This window comes from Canis lupus, chromosome 4 (assembly GCF_011100685.1).
Source record: "Canis lupus familiaris isolate Mischka breed German Shepherd chromosome 4, alternate assembly UU_Cfam_GSD_1.0, whole genome shotgun sequence".
Classification (NCBI taxonomy): Eukaryota; Metazoa; Chordata; class Mammalia; order Carnivora; family Canidae; genus Canis; species Canis lupus.
The window spans coordinates 21,152,789-21,173,518 of record NC_049225.1 but is presented as its reverse complement, the minus strand read 5'-3'; the positions used below and the strand labels follow the sequence as shown (position 1 = coordinate 21,173,518).

At 49.0% G+C, this 20,730-nt stretch overlaps 1 protein-coding gene and 1 long non-coding RNA gene across 8 annotated transcripts in view; one reads left to right on the top strand and one right to left on the bottom strand.

Moving 5' to 3' along the window:
- Positions 1-20,730, bottom strand: part of HK1 (hexokinase 1) — a 120,083-nt gene that overhangs the window by 62,664 nt on the left and 36,689 nt on the right. For 3 of the 4 annotated variants that reach the window (XM_038534166.1, XM_038534168.1, XM_038534167.1), the window contains one exon: positions 19,286-19,333. In XM_038534166.1, coding sequence (XP_038390094.1) covers positions 19,286-19,333 — 48 coding nt within the window. Of the gene's footprint in view, positions 1-4,013; positions 4,216-19,285; positions 19,334-20,730 lie in introns of those variants that run through there. The other variant, XM_038534169.1, reaches the window with a different exon arrangement.
- On the top strand, positions 4,390-10,158 carry LOC102156758. Of its 4 annotated transcripts, none has more exons than XR_005357918.1 (4): positions 4,390-4,456; positions 5,232-5,509; positions 8,603-8,751; positions 9,626-10,158. It is a non-coding gene; the product is annotated as an uncharacterized LOC102156758 (long non-coding RNA). The 4 variants fall into 4 exon arrangements; XR_005357916.1 differs by lacking the exon at positions 4,390-4,456 and adding an exon at positions 4,852-4,994; XR_005357917.1 differs by lacking the exon at positions 4,390-4,456 and adding an exon at positions 4,871-5,023.

Below are 20,730 nucleotides of genomic sequence, written 5' to 3'. Positions count from 1 at the left end.
GACTTGATTCTAAAGGTCCTCAAATGAATAAGCCACGCTGCTTCCTGGGCTCTGAGGTGTACGGCTGCCTGTCTATCCACAGGGGCGTCCTCAGGCATGCTCAAGCTGACTCCAGTGGCTAATTCTATCAAGCAGGAATCCCTGATTGCAGACACACACGGAGACAGGACCAAATCAGTCTTTTTTGGAGAGAGCTGCCCATGCCATCTCCAGAAAACAGCAGGAGCGTGGGAGGACAGCACAGCATGGCCAGATGTGAAAGTCCCTGGTACCCACCCGGTTTCCCAGGTTACTCCCTCACGACAGTCCCAAATTATCAAACCAAATGAAGCATTAGGGCTTCTCTTGGGGGAAGAACTCCGAAAAACATCCAAGGTAGTGGGAACAAGGATTATGAGAGAAAGACTCGCCAAGGAGTGAGGCTCTTACCAGACATTTGTATAACATCAGATCAAAAGATATCTGAGGTCTTTTTTATAATTTTCTAACTCTCCTTTCTCTCACCCCCTGAGCAATAAGGAAAGGGGATTTTTTTTTTAATGCTTGCTTTTGCAGCTGTGACACATGCGCTCTGAGAAAAAAAACGTGGGGACCCCTTTAACTGCTAGCATACTCTCCCCCACCTTCCTGGGCCAAGCACTCCTGGGTTCAGCTGTTGGATAAAGCACACCTGTTTGTTCACCTGCTAATGGGAATTATATAGGGTCACAGGGATCCCACTCAGAGAAAACCCACCGGTCACCATTCTGACAAACTTGGAGGAAAGGAAGCTAGTCCTGCCTTTTTTTTTTTTTTTTTTTAAAGATTTTATTTTTAAGTAATCTCCACATGAAATGTGGGGCTCTAACTCAAAACCCTGAAATCGAGAGTCTCACGCTCTACCAACTGAGCCAGCCAGGCGCCCCGGAAGCTAGACCTTCTTAAGAGGGCAAGCTCTCACCTTGTTGGGCTCATCTTCTTCTCCCAAACAAAGCACTATGTACACCTTCACCCTCCTCCAGGCTCTAACAGCTAAGCCAAGAGGAAGAAGCAGGCAAGATGATAGGCATGCTAAAAGTTACGGGGAGGTCAAAGGACCCAGCCTCTAGCTGCAGAACTAGCAGATGTCTGGATTCTGATGAATGGAATCTTTCACAAGCACACACGTGCCTTCCTTTTCCTCCTAAAAGCACTAGAAGAGTAAAAGGAAAATATGCCTTGTACTTATTTCAGTCTAGTGCCGGGACACGCTTTTCCCAGCACCCCATTCACCAATATCATGCAGATGCAGTCTGGTAAATGGGGCTCCATGCCGGGAAGGCAGACACTTGGCCTGTTGCAACCTCGGATATATTTATGAGATTGAATTAGTGACATGTCTCATAGGCAATGGAGAGAGAAATGATAACCTTTTCATGATCCCGTCTGTATCCTGAGCAATCCCGAAAAATCCTACCCTGGCACCATCCCCATCTTCCTTCCTCCTACCCTCAGGGCAGAAGGCAAGAAAACGAATGAAGGTTAGTGGGGGATGCCACAGCTGTCTCCAGAGCCCCGGAGCCTGTCTAGGGCTGAAGGGCTGAATCATCATGGCTACCCACGCTGGCAGAGTAGGCAGGCGAGGGGCTGTGCTCACTGGGTCCCCACTGGGTCACAGGTAGGGCCCAATTTCGGCAAGAACAGGGCTTGGAGTCCTGCACCCCCACCTGGCCTTTTCACAGTCAGCGGTGGGTAGGAAGGGCTGCTCTCTATCAAGTCTTCGGTCCCAGGAGAGAAGATGCAATCCCCCAGCATCTGCCCGGGTGGGGGTGGGGAAAGCTGGCTGGGCCACTGGAACAAGCGTCCACTAGGCTCTCAGGAGGCCCAAGAAGCTTCCTGGAGACCACACCCAAGGATGACAGTGCGATGCGGCCCATCATGCAGGCCCTCTGGCAGGAATACACACACACACACACACACACACACACACACCCCATGGGGAAGCAGTTCAAGAGGGTCCCCCATGGGGTGCAAGAAAGCCATCTCCTCAAAACTCTCCTTTGCCAATAATATTATCTGGTGGAAGCTTTGGCCTAAAGACCCTCCTCTAGCAATGTTCTGAGGCCAGAAGAGGGTGGGGAGGGAATGTCAGAATCCCAATCTCAGTGCAGAAGGGATTTGAGAGCCAAATGATTCAGAAGTCACACACTCAGATGCCTCCAGGAGCCTGGTGGATAGAATTTGAGGGAAGCCACCACAGCAAGCAGGCGGCTTTGGGGCCACAGTCAATACCGAGCGCCTGATCAAATAATTCTGAGTACCGTCCAAACCTCGACCCAACTTAGCTCCTGGAGGCCACACAAGCGATGGCCGGTGAGGATGGATGATGGAAACTTAGAAGGGTGTGTCTGGGGTCCCCCCTGACCCCAGTATCTTGAGCTATATAGTGTGTGCCATGGGTAGGGAAAGGACAGTGAACTCATCGGTACCCTAACTTCCCCACTGTGAAACGGGAAGAATTTCAAGGGCACACACCACCAATCGAGAGAAGGTGAAATGTGCACAGAGGCATGCACAGCTCACAGAGCTCGGTGGCCAGAAGGAAGCTCCACAGCGTGGCACAGCAGTGAGCATGAGTCTCACAGTCGGACAACTCGGGAGTCACCGTTGCTTACAGCTGTGAGGGCCGGTGACACATTTCCAGGCCTACCTCCCAAGTACCCTACTCTGGTCCCCACTTGGCACAGGACCCAGGATCCAAGCAGCGTCCCCAGGGCCTTTGCCTTAGCACCTCCCCCTCAGCTGACTTCCAGGAGGAGCCCCTGTCGAGCTCCCAGAGGAGGGAGGGAGAGACCCGCCCTGGCTCTGCCTCTCACTCACCAGGTGACCTTGATGAGGTCACTGCCCTCAGGAGGCCTACTTCCTATTGTGCCAGCCGGGGCTGTCCTACGGAGATAGGAAGAGAACTGAAAGAACATCCTGCTGGCTGGCCGGGCAGAAAAATCTAGGCTTTACACTCCCGCCTCTCACCTGTAGGTATGTCCCTTGTTTGAACTCCAGTCAGATTGACTTTGTCCATCCCAGCTTTCCCCCAGCAGTAATGTCACCCATGCTGGGTGTGGGTGGGTCAGAAGCCTGTGCCAGGCCTAGTGCTGATAAAATGGGAGCTCTTCCCCACAGCCCCGGCTGTTTCTTAAAAACCCGGTGGCAAAGCTGGCGTAGGGGACAGACAGACCTGTAGGACCTGCCAATGGACAGATATTTTATGAGAGGGACGTCAAAGCCAGCAAGCCCTGCAGGTAGGGAGATGCGTCCAAGTGCGAGTACACACATGTCACAAGCATACATGTCAAGGCCTCTATCCGACTCAAAACATCGGTCTCCCATCCCAGCTCCCTGGGCTGGCTCAAAATTATAGTTTAAGAGAGCGGTCACGCAGAGGAATAAAAAATTCCATTCAGACATGCGGCTCCGGACCCGAGGCCCTGCGAGCAAAGTTTCCGGTGGCCTCCGCGCCCCTCCCCGTTCCGGGAAGCCCGGCGGGTCGCCCGGGTCTCGCGTTCAGGGGCAGCCGCTGCAGCCGGTCGGACCGGGGCGCGGGCTTCTCGGCGGGGACCCCCGGATGTGGGATGCCGGGCCCCCAGCCGGCCCCCAGCCGGGCCCCAGCCGGCCCCCGCGCCCCGCGCCCGCCGCCTCCGCGCCCACTCCTCCGCCCGCGGCCCCGAACCTTCGCAGCAGGCCCGGCGGACCGGCCCGGCGCCCGGCACAGCCCTCCCCGCGCGGCCCGGGCGCCCGTCTGACATCCAGAGCCCGGCTCAAGGACACTGCGGCGAGCACCCCGCTCCCGGGGGTCTTCCCCCGACACACACACACACACACACACACACACACACACACACACACGATGGCGGGCAGGGCCGACGGCCGAAGCCTCCCCGCGCCCCACAGCCCGGGCCGGCCCGGGGGGGGGGGGCGAGGATGGAGGCGGCGGCGGCGGCGGATGCCGGAATGCAGCGCTGCGGGCAGAGCGCCGGCGGCGGCGCGGCGGGGCTCACCTTCTTGACTTGGTCATCCTTGAGCTCGGTGAAGTAATAGGCCAGGAGCTGCGCGGCGATCATGCTGGCGGGCGCGGGCGCGGGCGCGGGGCGGCGGGCGCGGGGCCGGCGGCGGTGCTGGGCGGCCGGGGCGAGCAGCGGTCCTCGGGCGGCTGCTCGGCGGCTCCTCCTCCTCCTCCTCCGGCCGCGGCTCCACCCCCAAGGCCCGGGAGGCGGCGGCTCGCGCGCTCCCCGGCTCCGCGCGCCCGTGCCCGGCAGGGTGACAGCCGCCGGCCGGCCCACCTCCTCGGCGCCCATTGGCTGCCGGCGGCCTCTGCAGCGCGGGGCGGCGGCGCCCGGGCCGGGGCGGGGGGGGCGCGGCGGCCGCTCCCTGCCGCTCGGGCGAGGGGGCGGCGGCGCTGCGGAGGGCCCCGCGGCCCGGCGTCTCCCGGCACGTCCCCCACGTAGGGCGCCGGGCTCGGGCGCGCAGGGTCCCGCGGGGGGGCGCCGCGCCGGGGCGGGGGGCGGGGGCCGCGGGCCGCGCGCGGGAGGAGGCGCCGCCCGACTCGGGCCGGACGAGGGCGCGGCGCCGGCCGGGGCAGCCGGAGAAGCGCGGCCCCTTCCCGCGGAAACTCGGGCTCGCCCCCGGGAGCGCGGCGGGTCGGGGCCTCCGGAGGCGGGAGCGGGCGCGGGCGGGCGCTGGGGCCGAGAGGCTGCGCGGAGCCCCGGCCGGGTCCCCGCTCCCGCCGGCTCCTGCGCCGCGCCCCGGCCGCGTCCTCCGGGCCGAGCATCACCCCGACCCGGCTCCCCGCTCCCCGCCTAATCTCCCGCAGGCGGACTGGTGTTGCTAAATCGGGAGCGACGCCCACGGCCCCCGCCCGGAGTCCCGGTTCCTGGGGCTCACCCGCGGGCGCACGCCCCGGCCCGGCCCGGCCCGGCCGCCTGCCCCCGCCTTCCTCTTCCTCGCGGGCGTCTGGGCGCTGCCCCAGGCGTCCCTCCGAGGTGCCACCTTTTTCACTTCCCCAACGGAAGTGAGCTGGGCTGGGAGGAATCCTTAGAGAAACGTTCGGCCTTAACGAGGGGGAGGGGAGGGGCGGCATCGGGCGGTTAGGGGGCGGCTGCGGGAGCCCCGAGTGTTCTTAGATCCCTTGCGTCTGTGTGCAGGAGCCTCACTGCCTTACAAGGGGACACGTAATGAGCTCAGAATACAACCAAGTGCTTACTATCCTGCCTCCACAGGTAATCCAGTTGAGGCTCACCCCAGGCCGTGTATCTTGCCAAACTTGACACAACCGGGAAGTTGTTGATCTCAGGATTAGGACGCTGTGTTTTCCAAGCCAATGCTCACCCGCGCAGTTTGCCATCCTTCCTACCCGAGGAAGCCTCTCTGCCTAAATAGGCCATGCTCTTGGGACCAAGGCTGCACCCTGTGGTGCCCTGAGAGATGGCCACAGTCCAACCCCCCAACCTCTACTCCAGACCTGGATCCGGGGAACCCTGACCCGGCCTACATAAAGGTACAGTGGTATCAGGGGGAGATGGCTTAGGTCCGCTACCTTCTTCCTTTGGGGTCTGACCATTGCTGTCACTGACTGAAGATATGGCCCTAAGGCCAGAGCCTTCAGTCCACAGCTCAGCACTCACTGTCTGCTAGCTGTCTGGCAGTGACCTTCTGAGTCACCTTTCAGAGCTTGCTTCCTCCTCCATAGCATGGAGATAGGAAAGCCCACTCACTCTCCCTTCGTTGCTGTGGAATACTACAAATAAAATAGTTGCTTATATTACACAGTAAGTGGTGGATATTACTATACAATTGGTATGATTAGGGCTTCTCCCTTGCGTTGCCCCACCACCACCACCACCACCACCACCCGTTCTAAGCACAGAGAGGGTGGCGCGATTTTATATTTGCAATTTTGAATTGTTTTCCAAAGAGGCTCCCTAAAATTATTTAAGCTTCAAACCCCACAAAGCCTGGATCTGCCCTCAGGATAGTGTCATTATAAACAAGGAATGTAAGTTTCCTGGCATCCATCAAACACTTACACTGCCTACATGGCCATAAAGCAAAATTGGGAGAAAGAGAATGATTTGGTTGCTCTCAACTGCCACTTGAGTCCTGCAGTTATGATGCTGCCAGACTCACAAGGTGAGAAGCTCCTTGCAGATCTCCTTGCAGATCAAGAACTGTGCTTTGCAAATTGCTGTCTCGCATGCCTAGCACTCGAAGGTGGAATGAGCCTGGCACAGTGATCAGGAGTGTCAGGAGTATACATGCCCCTCAACCTACCATCACTGCGCCCCCATTACATTCATGATCTCTTGGATCATCGTGAGCTGGAGCCAGGGAGAAACTGAGCCTCCCAATTTTCCAGGCTACTCCGAGAAGTTCTGTTTGCAGGCAAGGCGGCTGCCAATGGTTTCTCTTCCCTGGCCATTGAGTGAGAAACTGCTTCTCAGGATGACTCTCCTTCTCCCCACCCCTCGAATGCACACAGTCCCCAAGGTCCATCAATATTTCCTGAGAGATACCTCTAGGTCTGCCCCACGGCCTCCTTCAACCCCTAGGCCTCGTTGTCCCATGCCAGAAATGTTACAAAAGTTAGCCTCCCCGGTTCCTGGCTTTCTACCATCCAAGTCATTCTGAAGTCCAGGCCACCTCATTCCTGCTAAAAAGCAGCCTAATCACATCATAGCCCTGCCCCAAATCCCTTGACGACACCCTCCTTCCTGACAGAGCCAACTGAAACATCTCTCTCTGCCTGATGTCTGAGGCCTTTGTGATCCGACTCGACTCTTCCCTACCTATCTCTTCCTCCACCCTGGGCCACAGCAAGGCCACTTCCCACTGTTGCCAGCTGGCCTGCCAGGTCCACCAGCTCCCTTTGAGCCCCTGCTCATGAATCCTTGCTTGCCCTGCCTTCTCCACTCACCACCCCTGACCAAGTGTCCCTGTGACCCTCTCACCGAAGGCCCAGCTCTCCCACCATCCACAGAAAGCCTTTCCTAGGCATGCTACTCACCCCAGTCTCCCAGGCCTTAGCACTTCCACAGGGCCAATTCGGACTGTGCTCAGAGTCCATCTAGATCTGGACCAAGACTCTTCTTTACAGACCAGGAACCTGCGATGCAACATGTGGGCCATCTTGTCCAGTGTCAGGCTGTGGTGGAGGTGGGAGCTGGGGCTTAAACCCAGTTCTGATGCCCAGACAGTGCTCTGTCCATCCTCCGCCCCCTCCACCTCACTGCAGCTTGGGCCTCTGATAAGTGACACTGAGTCGTAACAGTCTGCCTGATATTGTTGACTGTCTTCTGGGGGCCTGGCCTTATCTGCCCCAATCACACAGCTTCCTGAGACCAGAGCCCATGCTGCACTGCTGTGTCCCCTCCTGGGCTCAGAGCTGGGCCTGTGTCCTCTCTTTATCATGCCAGTTATCACCTCATGCACTTCTTCATTATCCCACCTCTTTCTGCTGTCATACAGCTCTTAGACGCCAACTAAGCTTGATGAGGGAGCAGAAGGCAAGCTGAGGACAAACCATGAGCAGACAGCCTGGAACCTCCCCACCCCCCGCCCCCCCCCCCCACCTCCTGGGTGGGATATATGTGACATTCCTCCAGGAAACTTCCAACTGTCTTAAAGTTAATGCCTTGCTAGAAGAAAACACAACATTTGCTTGATAATAGCCAGGCCTTTGGTATCCTTTAGCATAATGAAAGCCGCCCCTTTGGCCACCTCCCTTTTTCCTTACCTCCCTCAACACGCAAGTATATTAATCAGCCACTCCTCACCACCCCAGTACAGCAGCTTTCTACCCGTGGGTCCTGTCCATGTGCTTTAATAAAATCACCTTTGTTGCACCAAAGACATCTCAACTATTCATTCTTGACCATCAGCTCTGGACCTCACCAACCCAAAACTATATCAAGCTCCTTGCTGATTATTCTTTGCACCCCGAGGAAGAACAGTAAAGACCTTGACCATTGGAAATCTAGTCCTCCAAGTCTCCCCTCACCCTCCAGATGGCCCTCACTCCTCGCCGAAGCCCCCTGGACTTCCCTCTGCATTTTCTGTGCTCTTCTTATAGAAGTCGGGGTTGGGGGAGAGAGTGATCAGATCATGCCAGGCTGCCACCCACAAAAAGCAACTGCCCGAAAGAGAAGGCAGGCCATGGCTAAGTCAGAATGTGACAACTCACATCGGACCCAGGGCACCGGGAATGGTACTCCAGAAATTCTCTCCAGTGGATCAGAGCTGTACTCCAGCACCTGGGAGTACACTTCAACAGCAATGTTTGCATAATACTGACAGTTTACAGAGCATTTATTTTCTCAGATAATGCCTCATTTCTTCTGATAACAGGCTGGTGAGGTTACCAAGGCAAATATCATTATGCCCGCTTCATCAGTCAATGAGGGTTAGGGAAGTTATAGAGCATGTGGCAGGACTCAAAGGCAGAGAAAGGGAATAAAGAAAAATGAAGGCTGGAATGTGAGCCATTGCGGCAAGCTGGAATCCTGAGAGGGGCGTGCTGGCAGGCAAAGCACATTCCAACAGGAAGCACCTGAGAGGGGTCCTGACCCCACATTTCTATCCATTGGATCTGTAGATTTCAACCCTGCTGCATCTGCTGAGAAGAATCACCTGGGGAGCTTTTACAAATGCGGATGCCTAGACCCATGGCCCCAGGTTGCAGCTGACCTGACCCTGCCCGACCCGGAGCACAGTGCAAACAAGCTCCTGGCAGAAGCACCCCAGGTAGGTCTGAGGGACTGCCAGGAGATGCGAGTTGCTGATTTCCACGCTAACTTTCCGCGGGAACATGGGGAGGAAAGTTCTGACGTGAATCCCCAGGAGCTAGGTCTTGCGGTCCCTGCAAGGCTGAGGCCACCCCTCGGGGTCCTGGTCCCTCCGCAGATGCATCTGCGCACCCAGATCAAAGTTCACTAGGACTTTGTCATCCACTTTGCAGCCGGTTTTGCTCCTTTGTGGGAAGGCTGCTGAGGAGGGGCGGGGCTGTAAAATCACACCCTGGGCCTGACTCGCTTCCTCTTTTATTTTTGCCCAAAGTTCCGCCCTCTGACAACATCCTAATAGAGGTTACATCCTGGCTACTGCCAGGCCACCACGTGGCCTGGCACCTATCTTAATTAGCCCGCCTAATATTTTGGGGAAATTTGTGGGAAAACACAAATTAGGAGATTTCACTTTCAAATGCAGGTTCCCAGCACCTCCAGTCTAGCCACACAGGGCCTCTGCTAGAACTGAGCAGCCACTGCCCCCTTCAGACAGAGTGGGGTGCTGCAGCCTGGCCCAGGCCCCACCCAGCCCGCCCACTGTGCTAATGCACACTTATGTCTGGCCCCTGTAAGGCCTTTAAGTTTTCAGCTCCTGATAATTGGAATTTGTAGGCAGAAGGCCTCGGGTATTAGGGCTGGGATCAGGAAGGGAGGTGCCAAGGCATGCAAGATTTAAATCTTGCATTCAAATCTTGTACCCTCAGCACCTCTCTTGCTTCACCCAGGTCCTACCTCCTTCATGTATTATAAAGCTCTCTGGCTGCCCCTTGCTCAACCCTGACCTGGTTTACCTGGCTCATAAAACACCTGATTCCCAGAGACACCTCTCTCAGCTTCTGTCCCAAGGTTTCCACTTCCCTGTGGGGATGATTGTCCTTCAGGATTGTGAGGAAAGCCCTGTCTGGCCCTGTGACTTCGTGGACATCCCACCATCATTGCAATTGCCTCTGAACCTCCTATGAATAAAGAATGATAAGCCTCCTATGCATAAAGAATGACAGCTTGAAAGAAGGGTTAACCAGACTACTGAGGCCTGCCTGGCTTTCAGCCCTGCTCCTTATCTCAAGCCCGCTCCTTCCCCAAAGGAAACCCATATCTTGTTGGAACAGAGCAATCTCAAAAATCACCCTGCTGATTACGCTGAGTTTCCTGGGATAGTTCGCTCTGATACCCACGCACAACCACCTCCACAGGGCCAACAGAAGATCTTCAATACTAACCCGTTAGAATTAGCTCGAATATATAGAAGGAAATGTTCATGTAGGAGAGTCCATGTCAATACCTAATCAGGGTTCCTAGACTGTGAGATCTCATAGGCCAGCAAATGAAACATGCATACAAATAAAAACTAGGTATTGACTTTTCATTTTGCTAAGAAAAGACAATTTTTACTTGCAATTTCTATCTCCTATCACCATAATTTCCTAAAGAAAAAAAATGTTTTAAGCCAGAGGAAGAAAAATAAGGGCTGCTTTTTAAATTAAGTATCTCCAGCTTTATAAAATATAATACCTAATTCTCAGGTAGAACTCGCTGTGGACCAGGCATTATTCTAAATTCTTATATTAACTTGTTTGACCCTCAGAACAACCTAATGAGGTAAATACTAGTTCTATCACCATTTTATAGATGAGATACTGAGTCACAGGAAGATTCAGTGACTTCTTGTCCAGAGCTTCAACCCACTTCTCTTCTTAGTTCCAGACCCATATTCCAACTGCCTGTGAACATGAAGTCCTAGCCCCCATATGCACCTGAAACTCAGGAGGTCTCCCAACACCATCGTTTCTCCTTAAACTCTCTCTTCTTGATTCCCTACCTTGTCATTTATTCATTCATTCGACATTTGTGAAGCATCTAGTCTGCCTGTCACTAGAAATGTGCTGGTGAGCAGCAGAGTCCCTGCCTACATTCTGGTGGGGAGAGCCAGACAGTAAACAAGTCACAAATTAAATATACATTAGGTCAGGTGCTAGGAGGAAAAATAAAAAGAATGTAGGCGACAGAGCTACATCCTACAATTTCCATTTACCCTTTGTTCTAACTAATGAGTTAGAGTCAATTTTTAGCTGAATCCAGAACTTCCCCCGCTTCCCAGGTAAAGATTACATTTCTAGCCTTCCTTGCAGCTAGATGTGACCATGGGAGCAAGTTCTGGCCAAAAAGATGAAAGTGAGAGCATCTCATGCTAGCTTCCAGGAAGCTTCCTTAAGACATGATGATTATGCAGCTTTTCTTCTTTGCCATTCTTCCTTCTGGCTGGCTGAAATACAGACAGACTGGCTAGAGAACCAGGAATGTCTTGAATTTTGAGATAATCATGAGAATGGCAACCACACAAAACAAAGCAACAAAAGAAAATAGGAAGAGTTTGCATCCCCATCACCAGGGTGCCCCATAGCAGCCCCCAAAGGTAGGCTTTGGGGTAGGGGTAGGTAGCCCCCTACCTCTAGATTTGTAGAACTTCAGAGGAAAATAAAATTCCAGTGCATTAACCCAACTGCTATTTTGGAGTTTTCTGTTACTACCAGCCAAATCTAATCCTGATATCTAGGTTGAACAACAGAGAATAAGAGTATCATTTCAGATAGCATGAATAGGTGAGGCCTCTCTGAGGATACACTTGAGCAGAAACCAGAATAGAAGGGAGTACACCATGCCTGTGCCTCCTCTGCCCTCTGGGGAAAAGAGTGGTCCAGGTAGGACCATCTCCCTATCAGCCAAGCTGAAAACCTGAGCATTATCCTTGAGGTTTTTCCCTTCCAAATGCCCTGCATCTAATCTGTCACCAAACCCTACTGAGTCTCCCCATATATGTGCCTCAAGAACAAAGCAAAACACCCACCTAAGAATTCTCTCGAATCCATCCTCTCATCCCCATTCCTTCTGCTAGAACAGGCCTGTAGTGCATTGTATGGTGCCCTATAAAAGATATGCCCTAATCCCCACAACCTGTGTTTGTGACCCTATTTGAAAAAAAGGGGGGGGGGTGGTTCTTGGGGCACCTGGGAGGCTCAGTGGTTGAGCATCTGCCTTTGGCTTGGGTCATGATCCTGAGGTCCTGGGATTGAGTCCTGCATCAGGGTCCCGACAGGGAGCCTGCTTCTCCCTCTGCCTTATGTCTCTGCCTCTCTCTGACTCTCTCATGAATAAATAAATAAACTCTTAAAAAGTGAATAAAAAGGATCTTCGTATATGTAATTACTTTAGGGATCTTGAGATAAGATCTTCCTGGATGGGATCTCCCTGGCGCACCTTAAATCCAATGACCTTCCTGATAAGAGGCAGATGAGAAGATGGTGGGGAAAAAAGAATTGCCTGTGAAGGCAGAGGCAGAGACATGAGGGGGTTATGCAGCCACAAACCAAGGAGCACCGGGAGCCACCAAAAGTGAAAGAGGCAAGGAAGGATCCTCCCCCTAGAGCCACTGGAGGGAGCCCCGCCCTGCTGACACCTTGATTTCAGACTTCTGGCCTACAGAACTGCTAGATAATAAATTTCTGTTATTTTAAACCACTAAGTTTGTGCCAATTTGCTATTGCAGCTCTACAAAATGAATACAAAGCCCTTAGTGATACCAACTCTCTCCAACCAGGCTAAGGAACTGATCTGTTCAGAATCAAAAATGTTTAGCAAAAATGTTTTGCTCACATATCTCCACGATCTGTACATTTACTCATAACTATCAATGCATACTATGGCACTAATGTATTATTTATATTATAAAACATACCTAAAACATAGACATGAAAACAGATGAGAACAATGGGAGTGTCAAATGACACCACTTTGGAACTGTTTGACTCTTCTTAATGAAGTTTAATATAGGGGTGCCTGGGTGGCACAGTTGGGCATCCAACTCTAGGTTTTGGCTTAGTTCGTGACCTCCAGGTCATGAGACGGAGCCCCACGTAGGACTCCACACTTAGCATGGAGTCTGCTCGGGATTCTCTCTCTCCATCTCCCCCTGTCTGCCCTCAACCCCCACTCATACATACACATGCACACACACACACACACACACACACACACACACACTCTCTCTCTCTCGCTCTCTAATAAATAAATAAATCTTTTTAAAAAGGTTTAATATATACTGACCACGTGACCCAGCTATTCCATTCCTGGATATTTACCCAAGAGAAATTAAAGCATTTGTCCATACAAGGATTTGTACACAAATGTTCTCAGCACTTTATAGCCCAAACTAGAAACAACCTAAATGTCCATGAGCAGGTGAGCAGATTAAAAAACCGTACTATATCTATACATACTTCAAAGTTCTCAGTATAAAAAATGGAATGATGTCTTTTTCTCCCTTTGGTAACAGTTTTACTGAAATATAATCCATATATCATATAATTTGCCTATTTAAAGTGTAGTTTCATGATTTTTAATACAATTGCAGGGTGGTAACATCATCACTTCAGTCATTTTTAGAGAATTTTCATTATCTCAAAAAGAAACCTTGTACCCATTAGCTGTCACCTCCCAAACTCCTGTGCTCCCCAACCTCAGGCAACCACTAACCTACTTTCTGTCTACAGATGTGCCTGTTCTGGATGTTTCATATAAATGGAATCATACAATATGTGATCTTTGGTGAATGGCTTCTTTCACTTAGCATATTTTTAAGGTTCATTCATGTTGTAGTACATATCTGAACTTCAGTCCTTTTTACTTCTGAATAAGATCCCATTGTGTGGATACATCACCTTTGTTTATCCGATCATCAGTTGACTGATCTTTGGTTGTTTCCACTTTGGGGTTGTATTAATTTAGTAGGGTTGCCATAAAATATTACATACTGTCTTAAACAACAGAAATGTATTTTTTTTTTCACAATTCTAGAGGCTAGAAGCCCAAGATCAAGGTGTTGGCAGGTTTACCTTCTTCTAAGGACTCTTTCCTTAGCATGCAGAATCCCCCTTCTTCACATGGTCTCCCTCCCTGTGTGTACACATCCAGGATGTCTCTCTGTGTGTCCAAATTTCCTCTTCTTGAAAAGATGTCATTCAAACTGGAATGGGGGGGGGGACACCCGGGTGCCTCAGTGGTTGAGTGTCTGCCTTCAGCTCAGGGTGTGATCTTGGGGTCCAGGATCAAGTCTCACATTGGGCTTCTTGCAGGGAGCCTGCTTCTCCCTCTGCCTATGTCTCTGCCTCTCTCTGTGTGTCTCTCATGAATAAATAAATAAAATCTTTTTTAAAAACCCACCAAAATGGAATAGGGCCCATTCTAAAGACCTCACTTTTAATTAATTAACTATTTAAAGACCCCATCTCCAAATGTGATTACATTCTGAAGTACTGGGGGTTAAAAGTTCAACATATGAATTTGGTAGGGGAGGGGCACAATTCAGCCCATAACAGATATCATATTAAGAAACTACTGCCAAATCCAAAGTCACAAAGATTCATACCTATGTTTTCTTCTAAGAGTTTTATAATTTGAGCTATTGAATATTGGGAATTAATTTTTGTATATGGTATGAGGTAGGGATTTAATTTGACTCTTTTGCATGTGGATATTCAATTGTCACAGCATTGTTTGTTGAAGATAGTTCTTACCCCATTGAATTGTTTTCATACCCCTGTGAAAACCAAATGACTTTAAATGTATGAGTTTATCTCTGGACTCTCAATTCTATTCCATAGATCTATAGGTCTATCTTTTTCTTCCCCTTTTTTTAATAAATTTATTTTTTATTGTTCAATTTGCCAACATATAGAATAACACCCAGTGCTCATCCCGTCAAGTGCCCACCTCAGTACCTGTCACCCAGTCACCCCCATCCCCCCTCCACCTCCCCTTCCACCACCCCTAGTTCGTTTCCCAGAGTTAGGAGTCTTTCATGTTCTGTCTCCCTTTCTGATATTTCCCACTCATTTTTTTCTCCTTTCCCCTTTATTCCCTTTCACTATTTTTTATATTCCCCAAATGAATGAGACCATATAATGTTTGTCCTTCTCTGATTGACTTCTTTCACTCAGCATAATACCCTCCAGTTCCATCCATGTCGAAGCAAATGGTGGGTATTTGTCGTTTCTAATTGCTGAGTAATATTCCATTGTATACATAGACCACATCTTCTTTATCCATTCATCTTTCGATGGACACCAAGGCTCCTTCCACAGTTTGGCTATTGTGGACATTGCTGCTAGAAACATCGGGGTGCAGGTGTCCTGGCGTTTCACTGCATCTGAATCTTTGGGGTAAATCCCCAACAGTGCAATTGCTGGGTCGTAGGGCAGATCTATTTTTAACTCTTTGAGGAACCTCCACACAGTTGTTTTGTTTTTTTTTTTAAGAGTTTATTTATTTATTCATAGAGATGCAGAGAGAGAGAGTAGCAGAGACACCGGCAGAGGGAGAAGCAGGCTTCATGTAGAGAGCCTGACGTGGGACTCGATCCAGGGCTCCAGGATCACACCCTGGGCTGCAGGCTGCGCTAAACCGCTGCGCCACCGGGGCTGCCCTCCACACAGTTTTCCAGAGTGGCTGCACCAGTTCACATTCCCACCAACAGTGCAGGAGGATTCCCCTTTCTCCACATCCTCTCCAACATTTGTGGTTTCCTGCTTTGTTAATTTTCCCCATTCTCACTGGTGTGAGTGGTATCTCATTGTGGTTTTGATTTGTATTTCCCTGATGGCGAGTGATGTGGAGCATTTCCTCATGTGCTTGTTGGCCATGTCTATGTCTTCCTCTGTGAGATGTCTGTTCATGTCTTTTGCCCATTTCATGATTGAATTGTTTGTTTCTTTGCTGTTGAGTTTAATAAGTTCTTTATAGATCTTGGAAACTAGCCCTTTATCTGATACATCATTTGCAAATATCTTCTCCCATTCTGTAGGTTGTCTTTGAGTTTTGTTGACTGTATCTTTTGCTGTGCAAAAGCTTCTTATCTTGATGAAGTCCCAATAGTTCATTTTTGCTTTTGTTTCTCTTGCCTTCATGGATGAATCTTGCAAGAAGTTACTGTGGCCAAGTTCAAAAAGGGTGTTGCCTATGTTCTCCTCTAGGATTTTGATGGAATCTTGTCTCACATTAAGATCTTTCATCCATTTTGAGTTTATCTTTGTGTATGGTGCAAGAGAGTGGTCTAGTTTCATTCTTCTGCATGTGGATGTCCAATTTTACCAGCACCATATATTGAAGAGACTGTCTTTTATCCAGTGGATAGTCTTTCCTCCTTTGTTGAATATTAGTTGCCCATAAAGTTCAGGGTCCACTTCTGGGTTCTCTATTCTGTTCCACTGATCTATGTGTCTGTTTTTTGTGCCAGTACCACACTGTCTTGATGACCACAGCTTTGTAGTACAACCTGAAATCTGGCATTGTGATGCCCCCAGTTATGGTTTTCTTTTTTAAAATTCCCCTGGCTATTCGGGATCTTTTCTGATTCCACACAAATCTTAAAATAATTTGTTCCAACTCTCTGAAGAACGTCCATGGTATTTTGATAGGGATTGCATTAAATGTGTAAATTGCCCTGGGTAACATTGACATTTTCACAATATTAATTCTTCCAATCCATGAGCATGGAATATTTTTCCATCTCTTTGTGTCTTCTATAGGTCTATCTTTATGCCAGTGCCATGCTGTAGCTTTATAAATTTTGAAAACAGGAAATGTGAATTCCTTGACTTTCTTATTATTTAAGATGTTTTGGCTAATCTGAGTACCTTCCATTGCCATATAAATTTTAGAATTGGCATGTTAACTCCTGCAAAGAAGCCACCTGGAATTTTTAACAGGGATTGTGTTGACTCTATAGATCAATTTGGGGAGTATTGCCATCTTAATATTAAGTCTTACAATCCATGGACATGAACTATCTTTCCGTTTATTTAGATCTTCTTCTATTTCTTTCATCAATATTTTATAGTTTTCTGAGTATAAGTCTTGGACTTCATTTAAGTTTATTCCTAAGTGTTTTGTTCTTTTTTTTTTTTGTGCTATTAGACATGAAACTATTTCCTGGATTTCATTTTTGGATTGTTCATTGTGAATGTATAGAAGTACAATTGATTTTCACATATCGATTTTGTATCCTATAACCTTGCTGAATGTGTTTATTCTAATAGTGTGTGTGTGTGTGTGTGCCTTAGGATTGTCTATATACAAGATCATGTAGGATGAACTTGATACACACAGCAATATGAAAATATTGAAGCCAGGCACAAAAGAACAAACATGTATAATGACACTTATATGACATACAAGAACAGGAAAACTAACCTATGGTGATAGAAGTCAGAACAATGATAACCTCAGGACAGGGGATGGGAAAGTAGTAAATGGATAGGGACATGAGATTTTGGGGGGTGATGGAAATGTTCTATATCTTGAACTGTGTTCTATACACATGTTCAGATTTCTCAAACTGACAGGATGTATGCATTTGACTGCTAATAAATTCTACTTCAATTATAAAGAGACATAAAGATGAGATAAACTATTTTAAAGTGTGGTGGCCTAATAGTATCATTAACTAATTATCTTAAGGCCTCTCTATACATAAGGATTAGCTTATCATTAGTGATATACAGAATAAAGTCAGAATTCAAATAGTCTAGTCTGTTTTGTTTCTCTGACTGCTCAAATATAAATCTAATCAGATCTTTTATTTCTTTTAACCCCAAGATGTGGCTGATAAGCAGCTGGTACCAGGGATAGGAAATGAGTCAGCACTCTTCTCATTGTTCATTAGCTCTTTTTTTTTTTTTTTTTTTTTTTTTTTTTTTAGTAATATCTACATCCAACATGGGGCTCAAACCCAAGACCCAAAGATCAAGAGTCACTTTCCCTTCTAGCTGAGCCAACCAGGTGCCTCCATTATTCATTAGTGTTAATCCACAGTTTCTATGCAGAAATCTTTCTAAGCCACTTGCTTATTTTGTGAGGGTCAGCCTACTTAAAGCCAGATATGATGTATGAAACTACTTCAACCAGGCAGTCATAAGGCAGTAATGCCTTGTGATATGCTAAAAATGGCCCTGGAAACAAAGGAGCCATGTTCCTCCCCCTTTTTATTGAGAGACCCTGAGTACAAAATCATACAAGTACCAATCTGGAAGACTCACCAAGGAAAGCTACCAGTGCTGATTGAGCTTTTAAAAATTGTTAGCAATGGAACTTGTAAAACTTTCTTCCCACTCCAAGGTAGATCATCTGGCACACACATCACCTCTGGAGATCTTTCTACATGCATCCCCACTATCTCCTGACTGGTACCCTGGAAGCTCAAGGCTCATGCTCCTTGCTGGTGTCAGAACACAATTTAATCACATGACTCTTCAGCCTAAAGATCTTTTGGGCCCCCTCAACAGACCAATAGACTGTAACCGACATCTAGTGCCAGCCCCACCCAACTCCATCAGCCTCCCTTCCCGCCTTCCCCACCAGCTCCACAGCAGGAAGCCTCCCAGGCTCTTTCCATCCTCACAGGCTCTGCCTTTGCCCTTGCTGCCACCTCTGCCTGGAATGTCCCTCCTGGCCTGTAGATTCCTTCTTCTGCTACATGACCCATGCCAACCTCACCTCCTCTATCCAACCTTCCTTCTCTCCCCAAGACAGGGTGGACCCCTCCCTCATCTGGCTTTTAAGGCATGTGTCACCCTGTGTTGTAACTTTTTCCTTTTTAGTACGTTGAGCTTCAGTTCTCAGCCCTACATCCTCAAATGCTGGAGTCTCTTATTCACTTTTGTAAGAACAAGAATATGGTTGTTCGATCAGTGGAATAAGAAGCAGGGCAGAGATGGCTGCTATGAATCCAGACCCAGCCTTGGACCTCAGCTGGGACTAGATAAGGGGACCAGATGCAGGAGAAATCAAAAGTTACTGTACTTTTCTCCCAGCAAGCTGGCTCTCTAAAGCCCCTGCCTCACCACCTTCACATGAAGCAATCCACCCCAAAATGCAATTTTCCAGGCACAGTAAAGTGCCTGCTTGGGGAGTGAGAGGGAAGGTGGGGGGCCATCACAGATAACACAGACAATTCTCTGATTTGGAAGCATATGGGATAGGTCAACAGGAAAGATCTGAAACTTGCCCATGTTCCAGTGCAGAGGACATGGATACCAAGTGCCTGGCATGTCAGATTCTGCACACCAGAAAAGACAAGCGAGGGAATAGACCCTTCCATTCCCTCTCCCAGAACCCCTCCCACAGTCATTAGGCCATATGGCTCCAGGGCAGGAAGGTCCTATGTTTAGCTCTGACACTTAGCATTTTGCTCCCAAGCAAGGGCTAAGAGAGGAGAGCGTAGTGACAAAGGCATCCTTATAAAGCACCTGCCCTATGGGGTGGGCTGGGCCTGGGTAGGAACAACTTAGAAGTAAAAGCTCTTCCTCCCCTGGGAATCCACCATAAGGCTGCTTGGCTCACTGAAGCCATGATCAGAATTCCCAAATGGAATTGCCACACGCTATCCCTCTTTTACAGAAAAGGTTACAGAAGGAGATGGAAAGAACATTTAGGTTTCTTACCTTAACTTCAGTAAGCGAGGGCTTGATTGGCCTCTCAGATGCTTCACTCTTAAAAAAAGACAGGACAAAATAAGCTGTGACAAAGGCATCTTAGCAACTTGTATTCACAGCGTATTGATGCTTATAACTAATCAATCTTGTTTAAAAAGCAACAGTAACTACAAGTAACCCTGAAATCACTGGCTACATTCTGACATGATTAATGAGTCTCTGGATGAAATGCAGCAGAGCTCAGAAATGTCTTATTCATGAATTTATTCACATCAACATTGATTAGGTGCTTACCAAGGTACAGGTACTGTGCTAGGAAGTGAGGGTTCAAAGACGACAAACAGCAGTGGCTCTCCCTACAGGGAGTCCACAGCCCACCAGAGTAGACAGATGTGCCAATCAATCATGACTTTCATGACTGAGCCACTAGAGAGGCATGTAGGGAGACTGTGGAAACACAGGGCTCTGTCCTTGCTGAGCCACTGGCCACACTGTGTCCCGAAGATTGCAGGATGCAATACTTCCCAGATGAACATGGAGGGAACATGGTTGTCAAGTAGCAACCAGCTGGATGGGCTAGCATCCTGCCTTCCCATAACCCTCTTATAACTTTACATGCCTCATAGATTTTGGAAGTTGCTGCCAGTCACGAGAGAGGCCCATATAGATCTCTTCATGATGGCAGCTGGAGGGAGAAGGAAGGTTTAATACATTGCACAAAAGAGCCAAAATGGTTCTCCTTCTTGTAAGCATACTCTTTGGTGTCTCCTCCCACGGGGACTCTGGGTTTGACTGTGTGACTTGCTTTAGCCAGTAGGACAATAACAACAGGATACAAGCAGACCCTTCAAAAATGCTAGCGCTGGGGCCTGCCATCTCTTGCTGCTCTTGGGACTCTTACAACCACTTCTTGGTGGGTGAGGAGGGAGGGAACCAGGAGTGATAAAACACAAGAGGCAATCCCACTTTATAAGGAAAGAGACTGAGGTTTCTAGAAGGTTGGATAGTGGCCCACAGACATGTAGCCAGTCTGTATAAGAATCAGGGGTAACCCATGGATCCTTCCTGAAGGGCAGAGATCATCTTTTCAGCACTTCTTGTCCTGCCTCACACAGGGTAGGTGCTTAATAAATGTTTGTTGTTCGTGAAGTGAGAAACCATGCCCTCTTCTGAGTAGGCTGCTCTTCAAAGAAGCTCTACAGAAATCATGGCCCTAGGGAAGCAAGAAAAGGTATCCCAAAGACAACCCAAGTGACCAGGACAATCTCAGCAAGTTTTTCATGTGGACAAAAACCAAAGTCTAGGCTTTATGCTGATATCCCATGAAAGCAAGCTTGCTGCTGAAAGGCACTCTAATGAAGCCTTACAGATACTTATAGGCCTTCAGGAGAGTTAAGAGTAAGGAAACAATAAAAAAAATACTGTCTGTAGCTTGGAACAGCCTAAGGAGCCAA